This window comes from Uloborus diversus, chromosome 3 (assembly GCF_026930045.1).
Source record: "Uloborus diversus isolate 005 chromosome 3, Udiv.v.3.1, whole genome shotgun sequence".
In the NCBI taxonomy this organism is placed as follows: Eukaryota; Metazoa; Arthropoda; class Arachnida; order Araneae; family Uloboridae; genus Uloborus; species Uloborus diversus.
The window spans coordinates 144,168,438-144,186,497 of NC_072733.1; the positions used below are offsets into that span (position 1 = coordinate 144,168,438).

The 18,060-nt window shown below is 33.0% G+C and overlaps 1 protein-coding gene across 1 annotated transcript in view; it reads right to left on the minus strand.

The window, feature by feature from the left end:
* LOC129218975 (transcription factor E2F2-like) overlaps positions 1-17,751 on the minus strand; it is a 64,796-nt gene extending 47,045 nt beyond the window's left edge. Inside the window, exon 1 of the mRNA XM_054853293.1 lies at positions 17,358-17,751. Coding sequence (XP_054709268.1) covers positions 17,358-17,567 — 210 coding nt within the window. The 5' untranslated portion in view covers positions 17,568-17,751. The remainder of the gene's footprint in view (positions 1-17,357) is intronic.
* Between the last annotated feature and the right edge of the window lie 309 nt (positions 17,752-18,060).

An 18,060-nucleotide genomic window follows, 5' to 3' on the forward strand; every position in this document is an offset into this window, starting at 1 on the left:
TGAGAAGGAAACGCTCCTTACTCTTATGAAAACTTGATGTGACTTTGTGCTAAATTACTTCTGAATTGTACGTTTTTTTTTTTTTTTAAAGCTTTGGCTCTAGTAAGAAAATTAAAGCATAATGTAAGCTAAAATATAGGGTCTGGTGGGGTAAAGTGGTCATAAAATCAAGGTTTTTTAACTTAAGTGGATAACAAATAAAAGAAATTCCTTAAACATTTAAACTTTTTTTGTTGTTATTTTACATTACGTTAATGAAGAACACAATACATTGAATTTTATAAAGAAAAATATTTATTTAAGTACTTTTGTACCACTTTCTTTTCCCTATGTATTTATGACCACTTTACCCCATGGGGTGGGGGAAAGTGGTCATAGCATGGGGTAAAGTGGTCATACTTAAAAAAAGATGCAAAACCAGCACGAATAACCATATTATTTATATATTTTGGTTATTTATAATGATTACACTTAAAAACACGAGTATATGTATGTATACACGAGTACATACGTGCATACATGAGTATACAAGTATGTACATGAATATATGCATCTCTGCATTAGATGCGAGTTATGTACGTGTCTAGTCGAGTATATACGTGTATATCCGAGCATATACATTCGTACATGAGTCTTCACGAATATATATGTGTCATGTGGAAATGTGTTTGGTAGAGTATAAGCGAGTATTTACGCGTATTGACGTATATATACTTGTATAGACGAACATCATGTGCATGCATGTATATCTCTCGAGAATGTACGTATGTACACGAATATATACGAGTATACACGTACATATACGAGTACGCACGTACATATAAGTGTACCATACGCACATATACGGGTATACACGAGTATGCATGAATATATTTTATATGTCTAATGCGTATATGTACTTGTATATGTACCAGTATGGACGTATATAAGTACATATAGATGTATATACGTAAATTAGGTGTATACACTAGTATATGCGCGTCATAAAATGCTTGTATGTAGGTGTCAACTAGTGTATGTATTTACGATTATATATTCATGGATATATCAGATGCTTTTATGCGCGTATAACTCGAGTATATAGGTATGTGTCCAAGTATTTACGTGTTACGTGTTACGCATTTCAGGAGGCTCCACACCCTGCTCGCTCTGCTCGACAATCCCGTTGATTGGGTTACAGCCACATCACGTTACAGTTGATTGGGTTACAGCCACAGACAGAAGCGCTCAGAAATTAATGCTATAGAGTAGGCAGCTCTGCCCCTGCTCGCTTCGCTCGTCAGCCCCGTTCGTCCCCTGCGGTGACTCGAAACCGACTGCGTTTGACAATTATTAATTTCAAGTTTCTTCACCCGGATATCCGTCCCCTTAAGGTTTAGAGGGGTGAAACCGAGCGGAATGGCTTAATCTAGACGTCCTGCATCCAACTAGCATTGACATGGAAGACGTTGCCAGTGCGGATGAAAAAGGTTTAGAGACGTACAAACAGACAGACGCGCAAAGAAAATAATTGTAAAGATAAGCGAGTATATACGTGTATAGACGAATATATACCTATATAGAAATATTCTTGTAGACACCCATGTAGGTATTTATTGGTACAATTATGTAAATGCCTTTTTTTAGTATACTTGTAACTCTAAATACCGGTGTATAATCGTTTATATATAGGTAAAAGCTCGTGTTTACACTCGTGTTTACAAGTTCATACTCGTGTACACACGCATATACGAGTATATACTCGGGCCGACATGTATACCCACATACAGACTCATGTATGTATGTAGTTACATTTATGCTTCTCCATGCCTGTACATACTTTAGTACACAAATATATAGTATACGTATATACAAGTATATACACGTGTCGGCGCGCTCATATACGTATTTACGTAAAGCAACGTATTTATTCGAACATGTGCATCTATATACTATTATACGTGTTTACGTATAGCTGTAGTAGTATCACACGCATGTGTTCGTAAATTAAACTTTATTTCACACCATTTACTGTAAAAACAATACATGTTTAGTGAAATGAATATTTAATTAATATCTGCTTTGTACGTTAAGATTGAGTGACGATAGAGCAACAATTTACGTTAAGCCTAATTATATGACCACTTTACCCCATCTTACTTGAATTGCTCTAAAATATTATGTAAAATAAATACAGATAGCTGCTAAAGAGTAAGTGTTCTTGAGACATGTAGGAAGCTTCCCGGGTCGTCAGTTTGATCGAAATTCACTTAAAAAAAATTCCCTGAGAAGTTAAAAGAGCTGTTTAGATTTTTAAGTTTTTCATATGCACACAAAATATTTTTTTTTACTAAATAAAATATTGGCAGTTGTAAAATTTTGTATTCAAAATGTAGTTTCTAACTTCCCGCCTCTAAAATAAAAAATGTATACTTATTCGAGCATTTATTTCCAAGTTACAGTCATTTATTTGATGTATGACCACTTTACCCCATTGACCACTTTCCCCCACCAGACCCTAAGCAACAGGTTTAAGATTTCAGACTAAAATAGAATTGTTTTTTGTTCAGAAAAAAAATAAATCGTATATTGAAATATAGATTCATCTGAGTTTTTGACTCTTAGTACAAACAAAAAAAATACTACCTCAATTTGAAGGGTAAACTACATTATTTTTCTTCTTTTTGTAAAAAACAAATAGCCTATCACATTTTTACTACATTTGAAAAGCTACGCTTAAAATAGAGCATAGTTCAATTTATTTTGTATTTTAACCGTGCTGTTAAATGATGAACACGTGCTGCCATCTAAGTCATAATGGTTCAAGCAGCCTGCGGTAACGAATTGTAAAAATTTTCAAAAAAATAAAAACATCTCTTCAATATCTTATCTTATATATTATTCCCTTCTCATTTTAAAACTTATCAGGCTGGGTAATGACGATAAATAGACTTTCAGTCGAAAAATCAAGTTTTCGAAAACGCCCCTTGCTGTTTGAAAACCTTGATGCAGCCTGTAGTTCTTATGCATTTTTTTTTGCAAAGTTCTAACACAGTTTTCCAATTTTTTACGTCGCTTTCGGCAAAAAAAAAATAACTTGTGTGTGTGTTCATATTTTAATAAAGCTTAAAAGCACTGGAGTCAGTTGGTAGGTTAAATTGATAATTTTTTTTCGGTAGAGCGTTCGGCTATAAACTATCTGAACTTCGGGCAAGCTTGGGCTGTCCGACATAATATCCAATTTATATTAGTATTACGCATTACATGTACTCATAACATACACACGTAATAAAATAAATGCAGTGGGAATGCTACTTGGTGTTTCGACTCCTTTATGCAGGCTACAGTTATCATTCAGATAAGTTGATTGTTAATCGAATGGTTTTCTTCCTTTTTTTTAAGCTCTGACTACATCCAGACCACTCAGCATAATGTAAGCATAAAAAAGTGTTAGATTTACCTAAAGGAAATCCTTTTTGTGCAGAAAACATTTTCATTGTATGCTGAAATGTAGATGTGTCTAGTAGCAGTGTTCAACCTTTTGTACAAATGAAAAAATACTACGGCAAATTAAAACTACGAGTTTCACCCAGTAACCTTTAAGTTTTTATTCGAGCGAATACGATATAAAGTATTAAAATTATTATCAACTTCATTAGCAAGAAATCATTTTCTACTATTCTGCTTTCTGCTGAAAAAAAAAAAAAACATTTTGTCTATGTTCAAAAAATTACACTTAAAAAACGGACTCAGTTCAACTGGTTTGGTTTTGAATTTTAAGTGTTCGATTAAAAGAGAAACATGTGCGGGCATTTAAGCCGCAACGGTTAACCTTCTATGTGAAATAGTTCAATATTCAAAGATAAAAATACTTATTTTCAATCTAAATTATTACTTCTCCAGAATGCTTATTTCAATCGCTACGTGAGATCTTCATCATTCTTTAATCAAATTCCATGCTTTACGAATAATTTTAAATCGTATCATGCTGGTTAATGACAAAATATAAAAGCATGATCTTATTATTTTTTGGCAAAAAACTTTTTGCTGTTTTTTACTACGCATTCCTTCAATGAATAGCTTTCGAAAAGGAAGGCGCAATTGCTAGGTTTATTGGGATGTCGGGCTGTTAATCAGAATGGCGCCAATTCGAATCCGCGCCAATAAATATATCTTCAATGTTTCTTTTTTTTCTGTCAGATGCTCACATGGGCAGGACTGTATTTGCCACAACCTGTTTTTTCACATGCACAATTATTGCTTTTTCACGAGTCACTACTCAGCCACTTTTAATGATATTTATGTTTGCATTGAAAATATGTACGACCAAATGGTGAGCGATGATCAAATTATCACAACGTTGTATTTAGCGAGGTTTTGTTACTGATGTCTTTAAATTACATGCCTTCTCTTCGGCGCTTACTTTTTTTCGGTTCTTCTTCATAATGTTCTTCCTTTGAAATTTTCAAAGAGCGAAATGCCTTATGAAACGATTCGAAGAACAGTGCGGAGTTCCGCATGGGTCGACTAGTTCCTATTAATAAAAGTTCACAATAAAAGAAAATCGGAAAACGAAAACTTTTCTATGGATTACTTGGAAAATGCAGGTAATAATTTAATAAAATATTAAAGCTTTGTAATATATTTCAACAAAATATGTACAAGTCATCTTATTTGAAAACAATTAAGAAATCTATATCTATCGAGTCGAATGTATAACTGTATGAATGCAATATAACGTAATTCCGCCATCCTGTACGATTTGAACAAGATATCTGGCAAAATTCAACCACCCTCTTGACGAAAATATTAGCAAGGTTTCACTTAAAAAGCTTGAACTAGTTCTTTATTTATCTACGTTTATAACATTCTTTTGATAATACGAAATTGAATGAAATTTCTAATTTTATCTGTTTTCTAATTATTATTTCTAACCATCATTTAAAAGCTTGAACAAACTATTAACTCTTTTGAGGGACAGAGACTTCCTTTGCTGCAATCATTAAAAACAAAAAAAAAAGGCGTATTGCCGGTCTTTTTTTTAATCGTTATTTTTTTTTGCAAAATAAGCTATCTTAGGTTCTTTTATGGTATTTTTTTTTTCTTTCTAATGGGGCTTCGTTAGAGGCTTTAGCCTTTTCGGACCTAGTGCGAACCACCGGTATGGCATCTAGTCTTTCATATGCTACCATTAAGGAGCGGATGTGACTGGCGCAGGAAATTTTGACGCCGAGTTTCCACCAGATGGAGACACTTGAGCTCACTGCGATGCGAAACTGCACTAGGGGTTTAATTTTGTCAAGACAAACGAATACCTGAGAGATCTTTTACCTGTCGAGTAATGGAATGCATAGTGAATGAAATTAAGCATCTATGTATTTTTATTTTAACAACATTTTGGAAAATGCAAATGATTGCTTTTTATAAATGTTTTTTATGAGGTCATGAATGATTTAAACATTATTGGTGATTTTCCCCTGATGTTTTCAATTTGATGCTTCATTTAAAAGATCAAGAGGAGGCATCGCACCCACCTATCTCACCACCAAATACGAGTTCAGTTTATTCTGCCAATACAAAAACCACTTTTGTACAAATCAGTCTTTTTTCAAATTAAAAATAGAATTGTAAACTACAGGGAAAATGGTAATATACTCTATAACGAATTATCGTTTCAATATTTGATTATAACCTGGTTACTTTACAGTCTTGATTAGCAGTAAGCAAGTGTTCGACTCGAAAATTTCATAATTTGGAGTCAAATGTCAAATTTTCATCATTAAGGTAATCTTCGTCCCGTTTGCAATTGCGATAATACAGTAGCATTAAATTAGATACATTTTCAACAATATGTAATATGCATAAAGCTAGCCAATTTTTGGAATCAAAACTTATAGGTTTCATACAGCCTCAGTTTGTAAATTTTTTGCTCCTCAGTCCTCTGACGTTCCAAAGTCTGAAGACAATCTTTTGTAAAAACTCTTAGAATGATTGTGGTTAAAAATCCAGTAATGATTTAAATCTACCTTAAAAAATTCATATAACAATAATAACACTTCTGATTCTTTCATTTTCACATTGGTATAACTTCCATTCTAGGAGCGATTTTGTAATCATCCTGTATTCTCGAAAGCATATCATATTTTATAATGTAGGTATTGACTTTTTTTTCTTTCTTTTATGTGATGTTAGTAAAAGATACTCTATTGCAAGAAATAGCAAATAATTTTAACTTGAAAAAATTAAGAGTTTAAAAAAATACTTCTAATATAAACGTGAAAAACACAAGAAAAATAACCTCGCATTCACCTTTTTTTAATTATATGCACAGTAAATAGCAGAAACTTTCAACTAGTAATTTATAGTTCATTGTACATGTCCGTTTTTTGTTACGTTTAATGCTACCTTCGCAATTTACTAATGATGGATGCAGAGATGCTTATTAAATAATTCCTCAGTAAAAATGCGGTAAATACTAATCAGAAAATTTATTCCAATGAAACAAATACAAATATGCTTTTCTTGAAAAACGGAACAACATCGAAGAAAGATTTTTTTCTTTAGTTAAAAATGACTAGCCGCTCTTCTTTTGGGACCATAGACTCACATTTCAGTAAGATTTAAAAGTATGAATTTAAATAATTACATTTAAATTACATGTGTTAATATGGCCAAACTTGCAATTTCATAAACTGATCACAGTAAAATATTGAAGTAATTTTCAATTTCATTTCTCGCTTCATAAAATTTTGACACAGCGAAAAGTAATTTTGTTGCATCAACTTCAAATTTATTTATTCACTTATGTTCAAAAAAAAAAAAAACGAGCTTTTCAGGATTACAGTTTAAAAGTTGTAAGCTTCCGGAGAGATAAGTAATCTATTATTGTTGAAAATAAACTAAAAGTTTAAATAAGATTATTAATCAAAATATAAAATGAATCTGAAATGAATCATACCAAAAATATAAAGAACAAAAATAATTAATATTCATTTTTTCTCATCCTCAAACACACGAAATGTGTAGCATTTCTTTTTCGTTGCTGTCTGAACTTAGTTTTTAAATGGGAAAACATATTAACGCATAAATTGCTTGTATTATAATTAATATTTATTTTTTCTCATCCTCAAACACACGAAATGTGTAGCATTTCTTTTTCGTTGCTGTCTGAACTTAGTTTTTAAATGGGAAAACATATTAACACATAAATTGCTCGCATTGTTAAGAAAACTTTAAAAGGGAACACTACAACTTACCTAGTTTGTGTACACGTAATTTTCTTCTGATTACAATTTTGTTCAAAATATGTTTCCTATAAGCGCGTGGTAGAAAAAAACTGTGGTTAAAACAGAAAATAATAGGAATTTCAATTACTGATTCACCAGGGATGCACCTCACTCTGGCTGTCCTTCGTGCAGCATGTGTCAAGGAAATCAAGCCCAAATGGGAAAAGAGTCAAAACAAAAAGAAAGAAAGAAAATCACCCCAATGAGACTGGGGAATGTTTGTTTTCAATTACTTTGCTGATGGCAATCTGGTGAACTGAGGGAAAGGGGCCAAATTTCAAGGTCACAACTTCGGACGGAGTACGTGACACAGCAAGAGACAAGCGGCAACTGGGAACCCGCAGTTATTGCACGAGGTTCTCGTGTTCTGAATTGACTCGGACGCGGGAAAGTATCCGATTAATGGGAATATTTAAGGGGAAAATATCGGGTTTCATAAAATTTCTCTCTTTGGAAAATTTTTGTTGACGTGAGGCGCATCAACCGAGAAAAAGCAGACAGTGGTCTTTCGGGAAGGGGGGGTCCGGACCCCATGGACCCCCCCCCCTGGCTACGTCCTTGTCTATAGCGAAAGCCGTCTCCAAGTTGCATCCATGTCCTACACACATGCGCATACATACACGCACACATACACACACACTCGCACACATACACATACAGACACTTACACACACAAACACACAGGCACACATACAGACACTTACACATACAAACACACACGCATACATACAGACACCTACACACAACTACCCACACATTCATGCCTGCACACAGACACAAACACATATGCCTACACACACATAACTCCGCGGCAGAAAGCTACCGACACGGTGACATTGTCGCAGAATGGGAGAGAGTTTGTGCAGAAAGATTTTGCACTAAGGAGGGAAAAAAAGGATAGGGGAGAAAAAAAGTCAGCAATAAAATCATTCTGCAGAACAATATCAAATGAGAGCTGTTTCACGGTAAAAAATATAACTGGACTATGAATTAAGGAAAAGGCCTGATTTCCTACAAAAAATAAAATAATTGCGACATTTTACAAAAAAAAAACTTTGGCGAGTGCCAAATAGAGCGATCATTGATGACTGTGGTAGTCTGCAACATCGGAGATCGGGAGGTTATGGCATGGATAGAAACCAGTCCTAACCAGAACTTCTCACCACGTGGAGCGTTTTTAAAACAACCCTGTTGATACAAGAAGAGTGGCTGGCAACGCACATGTTTGTGTGAAAGACTTGTGCCGACTTGCTTTTTTTCACCTCTGTTGAAAAATGAATTTAAGCCCTTAAAAAATTGCTTATTTGCGGTGTCACAAGTTGCAGCAACAGAAAACAGATGGAATACTTGATAAATTGTGTTCTATTTTGGGCTGACCAATAGTTATTCAGATAGGGGTGCTTGAAAAGATTTTTTTCTAAATGCATACTCTAATTAAATTCTTTTTTCTTCGTATGGAAAGGGAACCTTCGTTTGCTCCAGTACTTGATTTAAATTCTTTTTTTCACATGAGGGAGAGGGCAGGGATGCCCACCTGAGGGGGGGAGGGTTATGGCGCAGACTGAGACATTAAAATTTGTAAGGAGGAGGGAGTTGTTTTGAGGGGTATTTTTTTCACTGGGGGGGAGGGGGTTCACCCTTGCCTTTAGGGGGGCAATCCCGGAGTGGGATTTCTTTTTACTTCCTTTTACAAAAAAGGAAGTATTGTATTCGCGAAAAAAATTTCACTCAAAAATCGCCCTTAATTTCCATTTGCTCACCCCCAAATGAATGTTGAGTTTTTTTTTCGATTCGACCACATGCGGAAAAGTGCCTAAGAATGTATAGACACGCGAAATATCCATTTTGACCATCACCGAGGTAATTACAACGACTTTTCTCGTGACGTCTGTATGTATGTGCGTATGTATCTCGCATAACTCAAAAATGGTATGTCCTAGAAAGTTGAAATTTGGTACATAGACTCGTAGTGGGGTCTAGTTGTGCACCTCCCCTTTTGGTTGCTTTCGGATGTTCCTAAGGGGGTCTTTTGCACCTTTTTGGGGGGAAATCATTGTTAATATCAATACAAACTTAAGTGGTGTTACAATTTGGCGGACACTTGGCGATATATCGCCAGTCTTTTGGTCGCCAAGTTTTGTCGCCAACTTGGCGGAAAATTTGGCGATTTTTTTTTATCTGGTTTTAATTTGGCCATCGTTTTTAATATTTAGAGATTAAACTATTGAATCACATTAAAATTGCCAATAATGGGAAAATGACATTAAAATGGAGTAAAAGGAAGTCATGTGAGGCACACATCAGCTCGTTTGCTTTAGTATTTTAATGAAATCGTATTTTCTTCCGGGGGGTGGTTGAATTTTCAATGTGTTCTGATTAAAATGTGTTTTTTAATTAAATTTATTTTCCTTTTGAGGTGAGCGGGATACTTTGTTTATAATCTTGTGTATTGCATATATTAAATTTTTTTATAGGAGTGTGCCCTTTATCTATTCATTTTTTCCTCCAAATCACATGCATGTTTTAATTTTTTTATTTATTTATTTATTTATTCAAACTGTAATGCATATTTTGATTAAATTCATTTTCCTTTTGGGGGGAGGGGGATACTTCGTTTTAGTTGTGTAAAATGCATATTTTAATTTAGTTTTTTTATAAGGGCAGTTCTCAAAAGGTGGGAACAAAAAAGTTAACTTTGAGCAATTTCAAAAATTTTCGAATTTGATATTAATTTTGCTTTTATTCTATAGTATGCATACTTAGAACACAATATATGAACATGAAAAGACAGCAGGTATTAGTAAAAATTGTTAATTAGCAAATTAAATTAGCAGTCTGTAGGTAACACATTTTGGACATTGTTGTCCTGTAGGTAACGGATTTTGGACATCATCATAATGTAAGTTTCACCATTTTTGACAACTGTTAATCTGATTTTTAAGTTTTCCAATGAAAATTTTATTTACTACTTTTTGAATTTTGCAATTTAATGATAAAGAGGATATTAATGAAGTACTTGAATGGCTATACATACTGTTCTTTACATATAAAGTTTTGGAATGATTTTGAAGAAGTTGATGCTTCATGGAAATAATTATAAAACGCTTCATGGAAATAATTATACAAACTTGTAGTTTGATTTATTGGGACAAATAAGGAATAAAAATAGAGACAAATACGACATATACTATATTTTTAAAGGAAAAATAAACAAAATATGCTTTAAGAAAGAATGTAAAAAGTGACATCAGTTTTAATAATGAATATTTTTTCTAATGTCATAAGAATTAAAACGATGTCTAAAAAAAATTATTGAAAAAGAAATTCGTATTTCTATTTGGAGATCGTTAAATTATGTTTAAAAGAAAGAAGAGAAAAAAAAAATTCTAAAATAATAAAAGCGGCGGGAAAAAAAAAAAAAAAAGAATTGCTAGCGCAAGTGATAAAGGCGCCAAAAATGGTGCAGCTGACGATTAACTACATTTGTCAAACTGGAATCCCCCTCTGGTAACCTTTAGCTTATCGTATACTGTGTTGTCGCCAACGGAGGTTTGCTTGGCAATTTTCGCGCAAAATGGCTTTCGTTCGCTCATAACAAGCCATGTTTCTACTGTAATTTATGTATTGTTCAATGTGTAACGTATTAATTATGCAAAATACCAATGGATTAAAAAAGATAACATCATAATAATCTTTTTTATTGATGTTAGAAGACAGTGGATTATAAAAAAATTATAAATAAACGGACAGAATTATCGGCGTCAAGATCGTAACGCCATTTGGACATCTCGCATGTATGTTTAAGAAAAATTATTTTTCTTCTAAGATACTGCATAAAAGCTTATGAAAACACTTTTAAACAATTAAAAACTGATTCTGAGGATCGATAAATACCTTTAAAATGAAAACATCATATACTTAGCTCTCAAATAATAGCATTGTAAAGATCGTAAGTTTTGGACATGCATCAAATTTCAAACTTACTTTTTTCTAAAATCGTTTACAAAGTAAATAATCTGTCTTTACTTTTGTTATTTGTGTAAAATATTAACAAAAAATTATTCAGTGTAAGATTCATGCCTTTAATTTTTTTTTGAAACGTATGGAAATAATTAAAAAAAAATTTTTTTTAATGGTACATTTGCTCAGTTAACGTTTTGGTATGTCCAAAATTGTGCCATTTAGCAAAGAAAATATTTTTTAAGGGCATTTGAAGAGCTTTTTTTCCATAATTTATGTCAATTCTTGTCTCTATACAGCATTATAATTTACCTCAAAAATTTTAGAGTTAATTAAAATGAAAGTTATTTGGTGTTGAAGCTTCAAAGTTGAAGTCTGTGTTTGCTCCCACCTTTTGAGAACTGCCCATAAGAGGAGGAGGGGTGATCCTTATTTTTTCAAATCACATGCATGTTTTAGTTTTTTTTGGGGGGGGGGGGTGCACCAAACTGTAATGAATATTTTAATTAAAAATTATTTTTTCTTCAGATCTTATTTTTTTGAGTATTGAATAGATGTTGCAAATGTATTTTTCTGGTATTGAGAACTACAGATAAGTAAGAGCTTAGAGACGAAGACTGAAAACTTAAACATGAGAGTGGCATCTCTGTTTAAACAATCACCCCTGCTATAACATTAATTTACACTAGCATTACATAAATTAGCATAATAATTTACATTGCTTTTGGTTAGATTTGATTTTTTTCTCTACTTGCCAATTGCTGTTAATATTTTTTACCATATAGATTTAGCTCAAGGTCACCCCCTTTTTTTCCCATAGCAAAAACTGAAAATCTGTTGGAAGCCCTGATACTGAGCTTTAATGCTTTTCGTTTTTGTATAAAGGAATTTACCTAAACAAGAAGTTGTGTGAAATTCGTTAATAAATAAATAAATTTTTCACTTTTGAAATGAACTGCACTTAAGCTTGTCCATTAGTTCATTTTTCACTTCACGGAGTATTCTTGCAGAAAGAAATTAGGTCCAGAAAATTTGTCACAGAAAGTAAAATAAAATTCTGCCACAGGGCACATACACATACCCCCCTCACACACACATTCATACACACTTATGCCAGCACACAGACACAAACACACATGACTACACACACATACCACCTACACACAAACACACTAACCCCCCACACACAAACACACACGCCTACATACACACACTCGTGATTGCGGAAAACATAATTTGAATTCAAGACGTCAAAATTCAAATTAATTTTTTTTTTTTTAAAGTTATTTAAGGATATTAACGAAAAATTTTAATTCAAAGATATTAACAAAAAAATGGATCTCTTACTCACCTTCTTTGATGCCTTACATACTAAACAGAAAATAAAAAATTAACAATTACCGATGTGTCCTCAACACAAAAGAGCCTACTAAATTAAACATGTTTCACTGATAGAGAAATGCGATCTGCCACTTGGTCAAACATGATTTCTATCCTTTGTTTTATGATATCGGATTAAAAGGTCTAATTCCATTTCACTGAGGAAACTATGAAAGGATCAATAAAATGAAACAAGTTGGGGGGAAAAAAATTGCATTTTCCACTTTTGTCCATAGGCTGCTACACTGTGTGTTGGTCTGATGCTTTAAAGTACGCCACAGTGTTTGTTGAATTAATAATATATATTATTGTATGTTATATGCAGTTGTATATTTAATAAAAAAAAATTTAAAAACACCTGAATATTTGGCTTATTTATAATTCTATTTGTGCAATAAAAATTTTAAATTCTTTAAGTAAATATGTAAGGGAGGGTGGCCCATAGCGAGTAAGTTAACGAAGAACGCTCAAAAATTTTAGTTTTTGGATTTTTATCACAACAATTTCAGTTTTATTTCCTAGCAGGGTTCTTGAATTTCAAAATAAAAAGCGTTTTTTGTATCATTTCAAACCCAATTTTTATTTAATATCTAACATTACAAACACTTGAAAACCCGCTATGACCTAATAGGGGGCCCAAAGCAGGTAAGCTTAACTAGTTGTGATTTGGTACATTTGCCAATCGAATATGAAGTTATAAATGATTAAATTAATTGACTAGCTACCTGGGAACTAATGTCATATACCCCACCCTTGGCGATTTTTTCCCGCCGGCGCCAAGAAAGCGTCGCCAAGAAAACGATGTATGACGACCTATGTCATACATCGTTCTTAGCGATGCTTTTTTAGCGCCAACAGGAAAAATTCAGATTAAAAAAATGATCTAAGCACTTCAGAAGCCAATATATATAAAAACATAAAACCACAGCAAAAAAACATCGCGAATATTTACTTCAAAAATACAAGAAACTAGAAAGTTTTTGTTCGCAAAGAAAAATTACTAGTAGGTACTTAAAATGCTTAAATTAACAAATTACTATCACAGCTCACAAAGTAATATGTACCAATAGAAATAAAAGCTATTTTCCAACATGCATTTCGTCGAACAAAAACAATTCTCATACTCTACTAAAAAAGAGCACAGCGAATCAATATGCGATATTTAAAGCAGAAAACATCCCGAAAATATAACTATTTCAGCCAAAAAAAACGCTCAGTTATTCAAATTTTGATGTATGAAAAGTAAAAATGTCTCGACAGAACATCCCAAACATAAACAGTACAAAAATACATACATTAATTTGCTATCGAAAATGCTTTCAAAATACCTACCAAAAATAATCTACTATATTTTACATAAAAAAACACCTTCGTATTTTTATAAAATCGTAGAGTCAACTTATTTTCAGAAATTCAGTACCTAAAGGAGGCACTACAGAATATGCTGGAATAGTTCTTGGCATCGATAAAAATTAACTTTTAGAATAAAATAACTGCACATTTTTTGTAAAATAAATTTACATGCAATAAATATAAAGTTAAAAACTACAAGAAACCCTCAAGATTTTGTAAAAACAAAGAATTTCCGAAGTGAGAGTGTTTTTTTTTTAAATTCTAAAATAAAAACTTACGTTTTTGTTGTATAAATCCTCATACTCAGTCTGAAACAACATATGAAACAATGCACCTTACAGAGACACACCCCAGGTTGGATTTTACTCTTAATTAACGATCAAGTTTAAAGAAACTGGCATTTTCTAATATTTATTCATCAAAACACAACTACTGAATCTAAACCAACACAAAATAAGCTTTCCTATAAGGTGTATTGCACAAAAAAACAATCTATCCAACATGGACCGCTAGCTAACAAGTAAACAACGTTGAACCAGATTGCCTTTGGGTTGCCAAACACAGGTTAGTTTAGCCAGGAATGCCATGCTTAAAAAGTTATAGCCTCATTGGCGAGAAAAATGTTTCAATTTTGTGTAAAAAATCGGATGTCGCCAAATGGGGGGGGGGGGAATATCACATCTGTACCGCTACCTGCTATTATAAAAAATATATATTAAAAAGTTATACTTATCCAATTTAAAGTCGGCACATTTGTTTATAAAACAAAGAAATAACTGATTAAATTAATAGACATATACTTATCCCATTGAAATAGAAAATCTAAGTCAGCACATGTGTCAAGAAATTATAAACAAATATACGATTAAATGCTATACCTGCTTCGCCAAAAGGCACTTTTTTATTTCTATAATTACAATCTTAAATTTAAAAAAGAAACAAACAAATTGATCATTGTTAGTTTGTAGATGGATGGTGTCAGAATAACGTAATATTATTGGTATTTAAAAAAATTAACTGGTCCTTGACTAATCACAAGTTACATACCTACAGTTTTTTTTAGATATGTAACATTTCTCTTAGTTTAAGGCTGGTTACGCCATGCCACTTCACTGTGAATGAGTAAAACTCGGGGATGTTCGGGTAAACATGACATGCACAGACATTGCAGCTTACACACCATGCGGCAGCATACGAATGCCTACCAGCTTTGGGCGACCTACCTGCTTTGAGCCACCCTCCCCTATATGTTTTCTACTCCAAAAATTTGATCTGGATAGACCGGAGATCCGAATAAACGAGAGCCGGATAAAAGAGGTTCTACTGAAAAAAATACAATGAATCGAATAGTCATCCGACACACAGGGCAAAATTTCCGAAATATTTTCCGTAACGAAACGTAAACAAGACACTCAAAAATCAGACTCTTTCTCTATTTTATTCCAACTTTAAAGTAAAGAAATAAAAACTGATGCATTCTGATGCTATTTTGTACTGAATGGTGGCTGCCCCAATTGCACACTTGTGTAAAATAGGACGCAGTCTTAGAAGAATGCAAACAATGGAATAAAGGCATGTGAATGCATTTCAAGAGACAGAACAAGAAGGGTACAAATCTTCCCATAAGCAAAGTGTAGATAGCGATTTGACTAAAACTTGAAAGAAATTTTATTGCGCATTAATGAAAGATGCATTTTAGGTTTCTCGTATAAATGAACAAGTTAACATTGTTTTCCTATATCGCTGGCCGGGCTCGTAAGAAAAACGCACATAAAAGAAAAACACGCATAACAGAGGTTGCATATAAGCAAGAGATCAATCTCTGTACTTTTGCGCATTATTACTGTTTACAAAGCAATGCTTATCAAAATCTCCGGCACTTTTTTTTCATGTTTTCTCCTCTAGTCACCCTGTTATCACTTCTCAACAATTAAATCCTTTACAACTTATTACCTTCTCTTGCGTATAAGTGAAAGGCGCATTTTAGGTTTCTTGTATAAATAAACAAGTTAACATTGTTTTCCTATATTGCTAGCCGGGCTCGTAATAAAAACGCTCATAAGTGAAAAACGTGTATAATAGAGGTCACATATACACGAGAGATCACTGTACTTTTGAGCATTATTATTGTTTACAAAGCAATAACTTGTTAAAATCTCCGACACTTTTTGCATATTTTCGCCTCTAGTAACCCTGTTATCACTTCTCAACATTTAAATCCTTTACAACTAATTTAAATACCTTCTCTCATAAGGGAAATGAAGTACAGTAATGAAGCTTTCTTGGATTAAGAGGAGCTCACATTAACGGACTCAGGATCAGAGGCAGGGCCCGATAAAGATATTGGGAGGCCCCTGTAGTCAAACCTTACAGTTGGTAAAAACAACGTTAGCCAGTTGGGGTCCCTAAAAGCAGGGACCCTCGGCCACGGCCTAGTTGGCGATCAGGCCCTGATTAGAGGGACTCCACTGTAATAAAAAACAAATTGTTCATTTACCTTTCAGCAAGAATAAATTACCAAAACCAAAAAAGTGGCAAACACAGCACTTTTATTACAATAAAAAGTGAGTGAAGCTAAGGTTAAGTCAAAAAATAAAGGGATATACTGCCATGGGAAGGTAAGCACATTATCTGAAAAATTGAACTTTTGAGATACTGAAGAAAAGAGTTTTGGGTTTCATACTAACAATAATGAAATGTCGGAAATTGACTTCTTGCTGTGTAATCCACAATTTTCAGCGTAAACCATACAAGCAAGCTTTTATAATAGATAACAAAAACACAAAAATAAATTCAAAATTTGCAGTTTCCCCACCGCAGTATACTTTATAAAAGCGAAATAAGCTGCTAAAAAAGAACATTGTGGTAAAAAAAAAATAAATGTATTATAGGCAAAAAAAATTAAATTTGTATTTACACCTATTATACACTTTATTTATAGCTTTTGAACTTGATTCAAAGTTTAAATAAGCATTAAAAGTCAAGCAAAAAAAAAAAAAATAAGAGAATACACAGAACAGAACAGAAAACACAAGTGTTTTCACAAACAACATGCTTTTCAGGTTTAGAAATAACTCAAGAGCAACACATAGCATTCATACGAGTTTACTCCTTGAAGCTATTATTGAAATTTATATATTAATAAGCTTTTTAGGAAATGTTTTCCCTTGGTACGTATGGAAAAAAATAGTACATGAGAAAAAAAAAATTTGACGAAGAAGAATACACAAGCAATAAGACTTACACAGAAAACCGGATTTAAAAAGTTGTTACATTAGTGAATTGTTAAAATTAAAACGAATTTTCGTTCTTTACTTAATATTATGCACATGCACAGGTATGAGCCACAAAGTTTAAGTACTTCTGTAAACGGAGTTACTCGAATTTTAAAAAAATTACCTGAAAGAAAGAAGGAGGGGGTTTTCGCGCCAGATAATAGTGATCTGGAGTTTGACCATATTCATCCATAATAATTGTTGGATGTGGATGGACATCTTTGGTTTTGTTGTCTGCAGGGCATGAAGAAATAAGTTCTTTCTTGATTTTTGGAGTTTTAAGAGGTGCACATTCATAGGAATAAATTTTAGTTATTGTAGGAGTTTTAGACATTGTTACTACTGCGGTCTTTTGTTGATGGGCTGTCAAAAGTTTCAATGGTTACTGATTATGGTTAAATTAAAGCATATATTTAAAAAATATTGAGCTAAACTTCATATTCAGCCCTTGGCACTTTAAAATCTTAAAGCAGCACTTTCCCATAAACATTGGAGAAAGTGATGTTATATGATTTACATTCCGGTGTCTCCTTGCCTCCCCTCTTTTCAACTACAGCACCATCTTTCTGAACGATCCAAAAACTCGGCTGCTAGCTGCTAGCGATTTTCTGTTGCCATATGCAACAGGCTAAAAATTATTTCCCGCTCAGTACACTGGCGGCATGCAGTTATGAATATTATAATTTTAATAATACCTTGCAGATACTGTTTGTGGTTATTTTAATACAATCCACGCTTTCTATATTATTGGTTAATCTTTTTGAGGTATTTTTTATATTACAAACATAAGAAAAGGAATTTAAGACTGCATAATTTTATATGGAGAA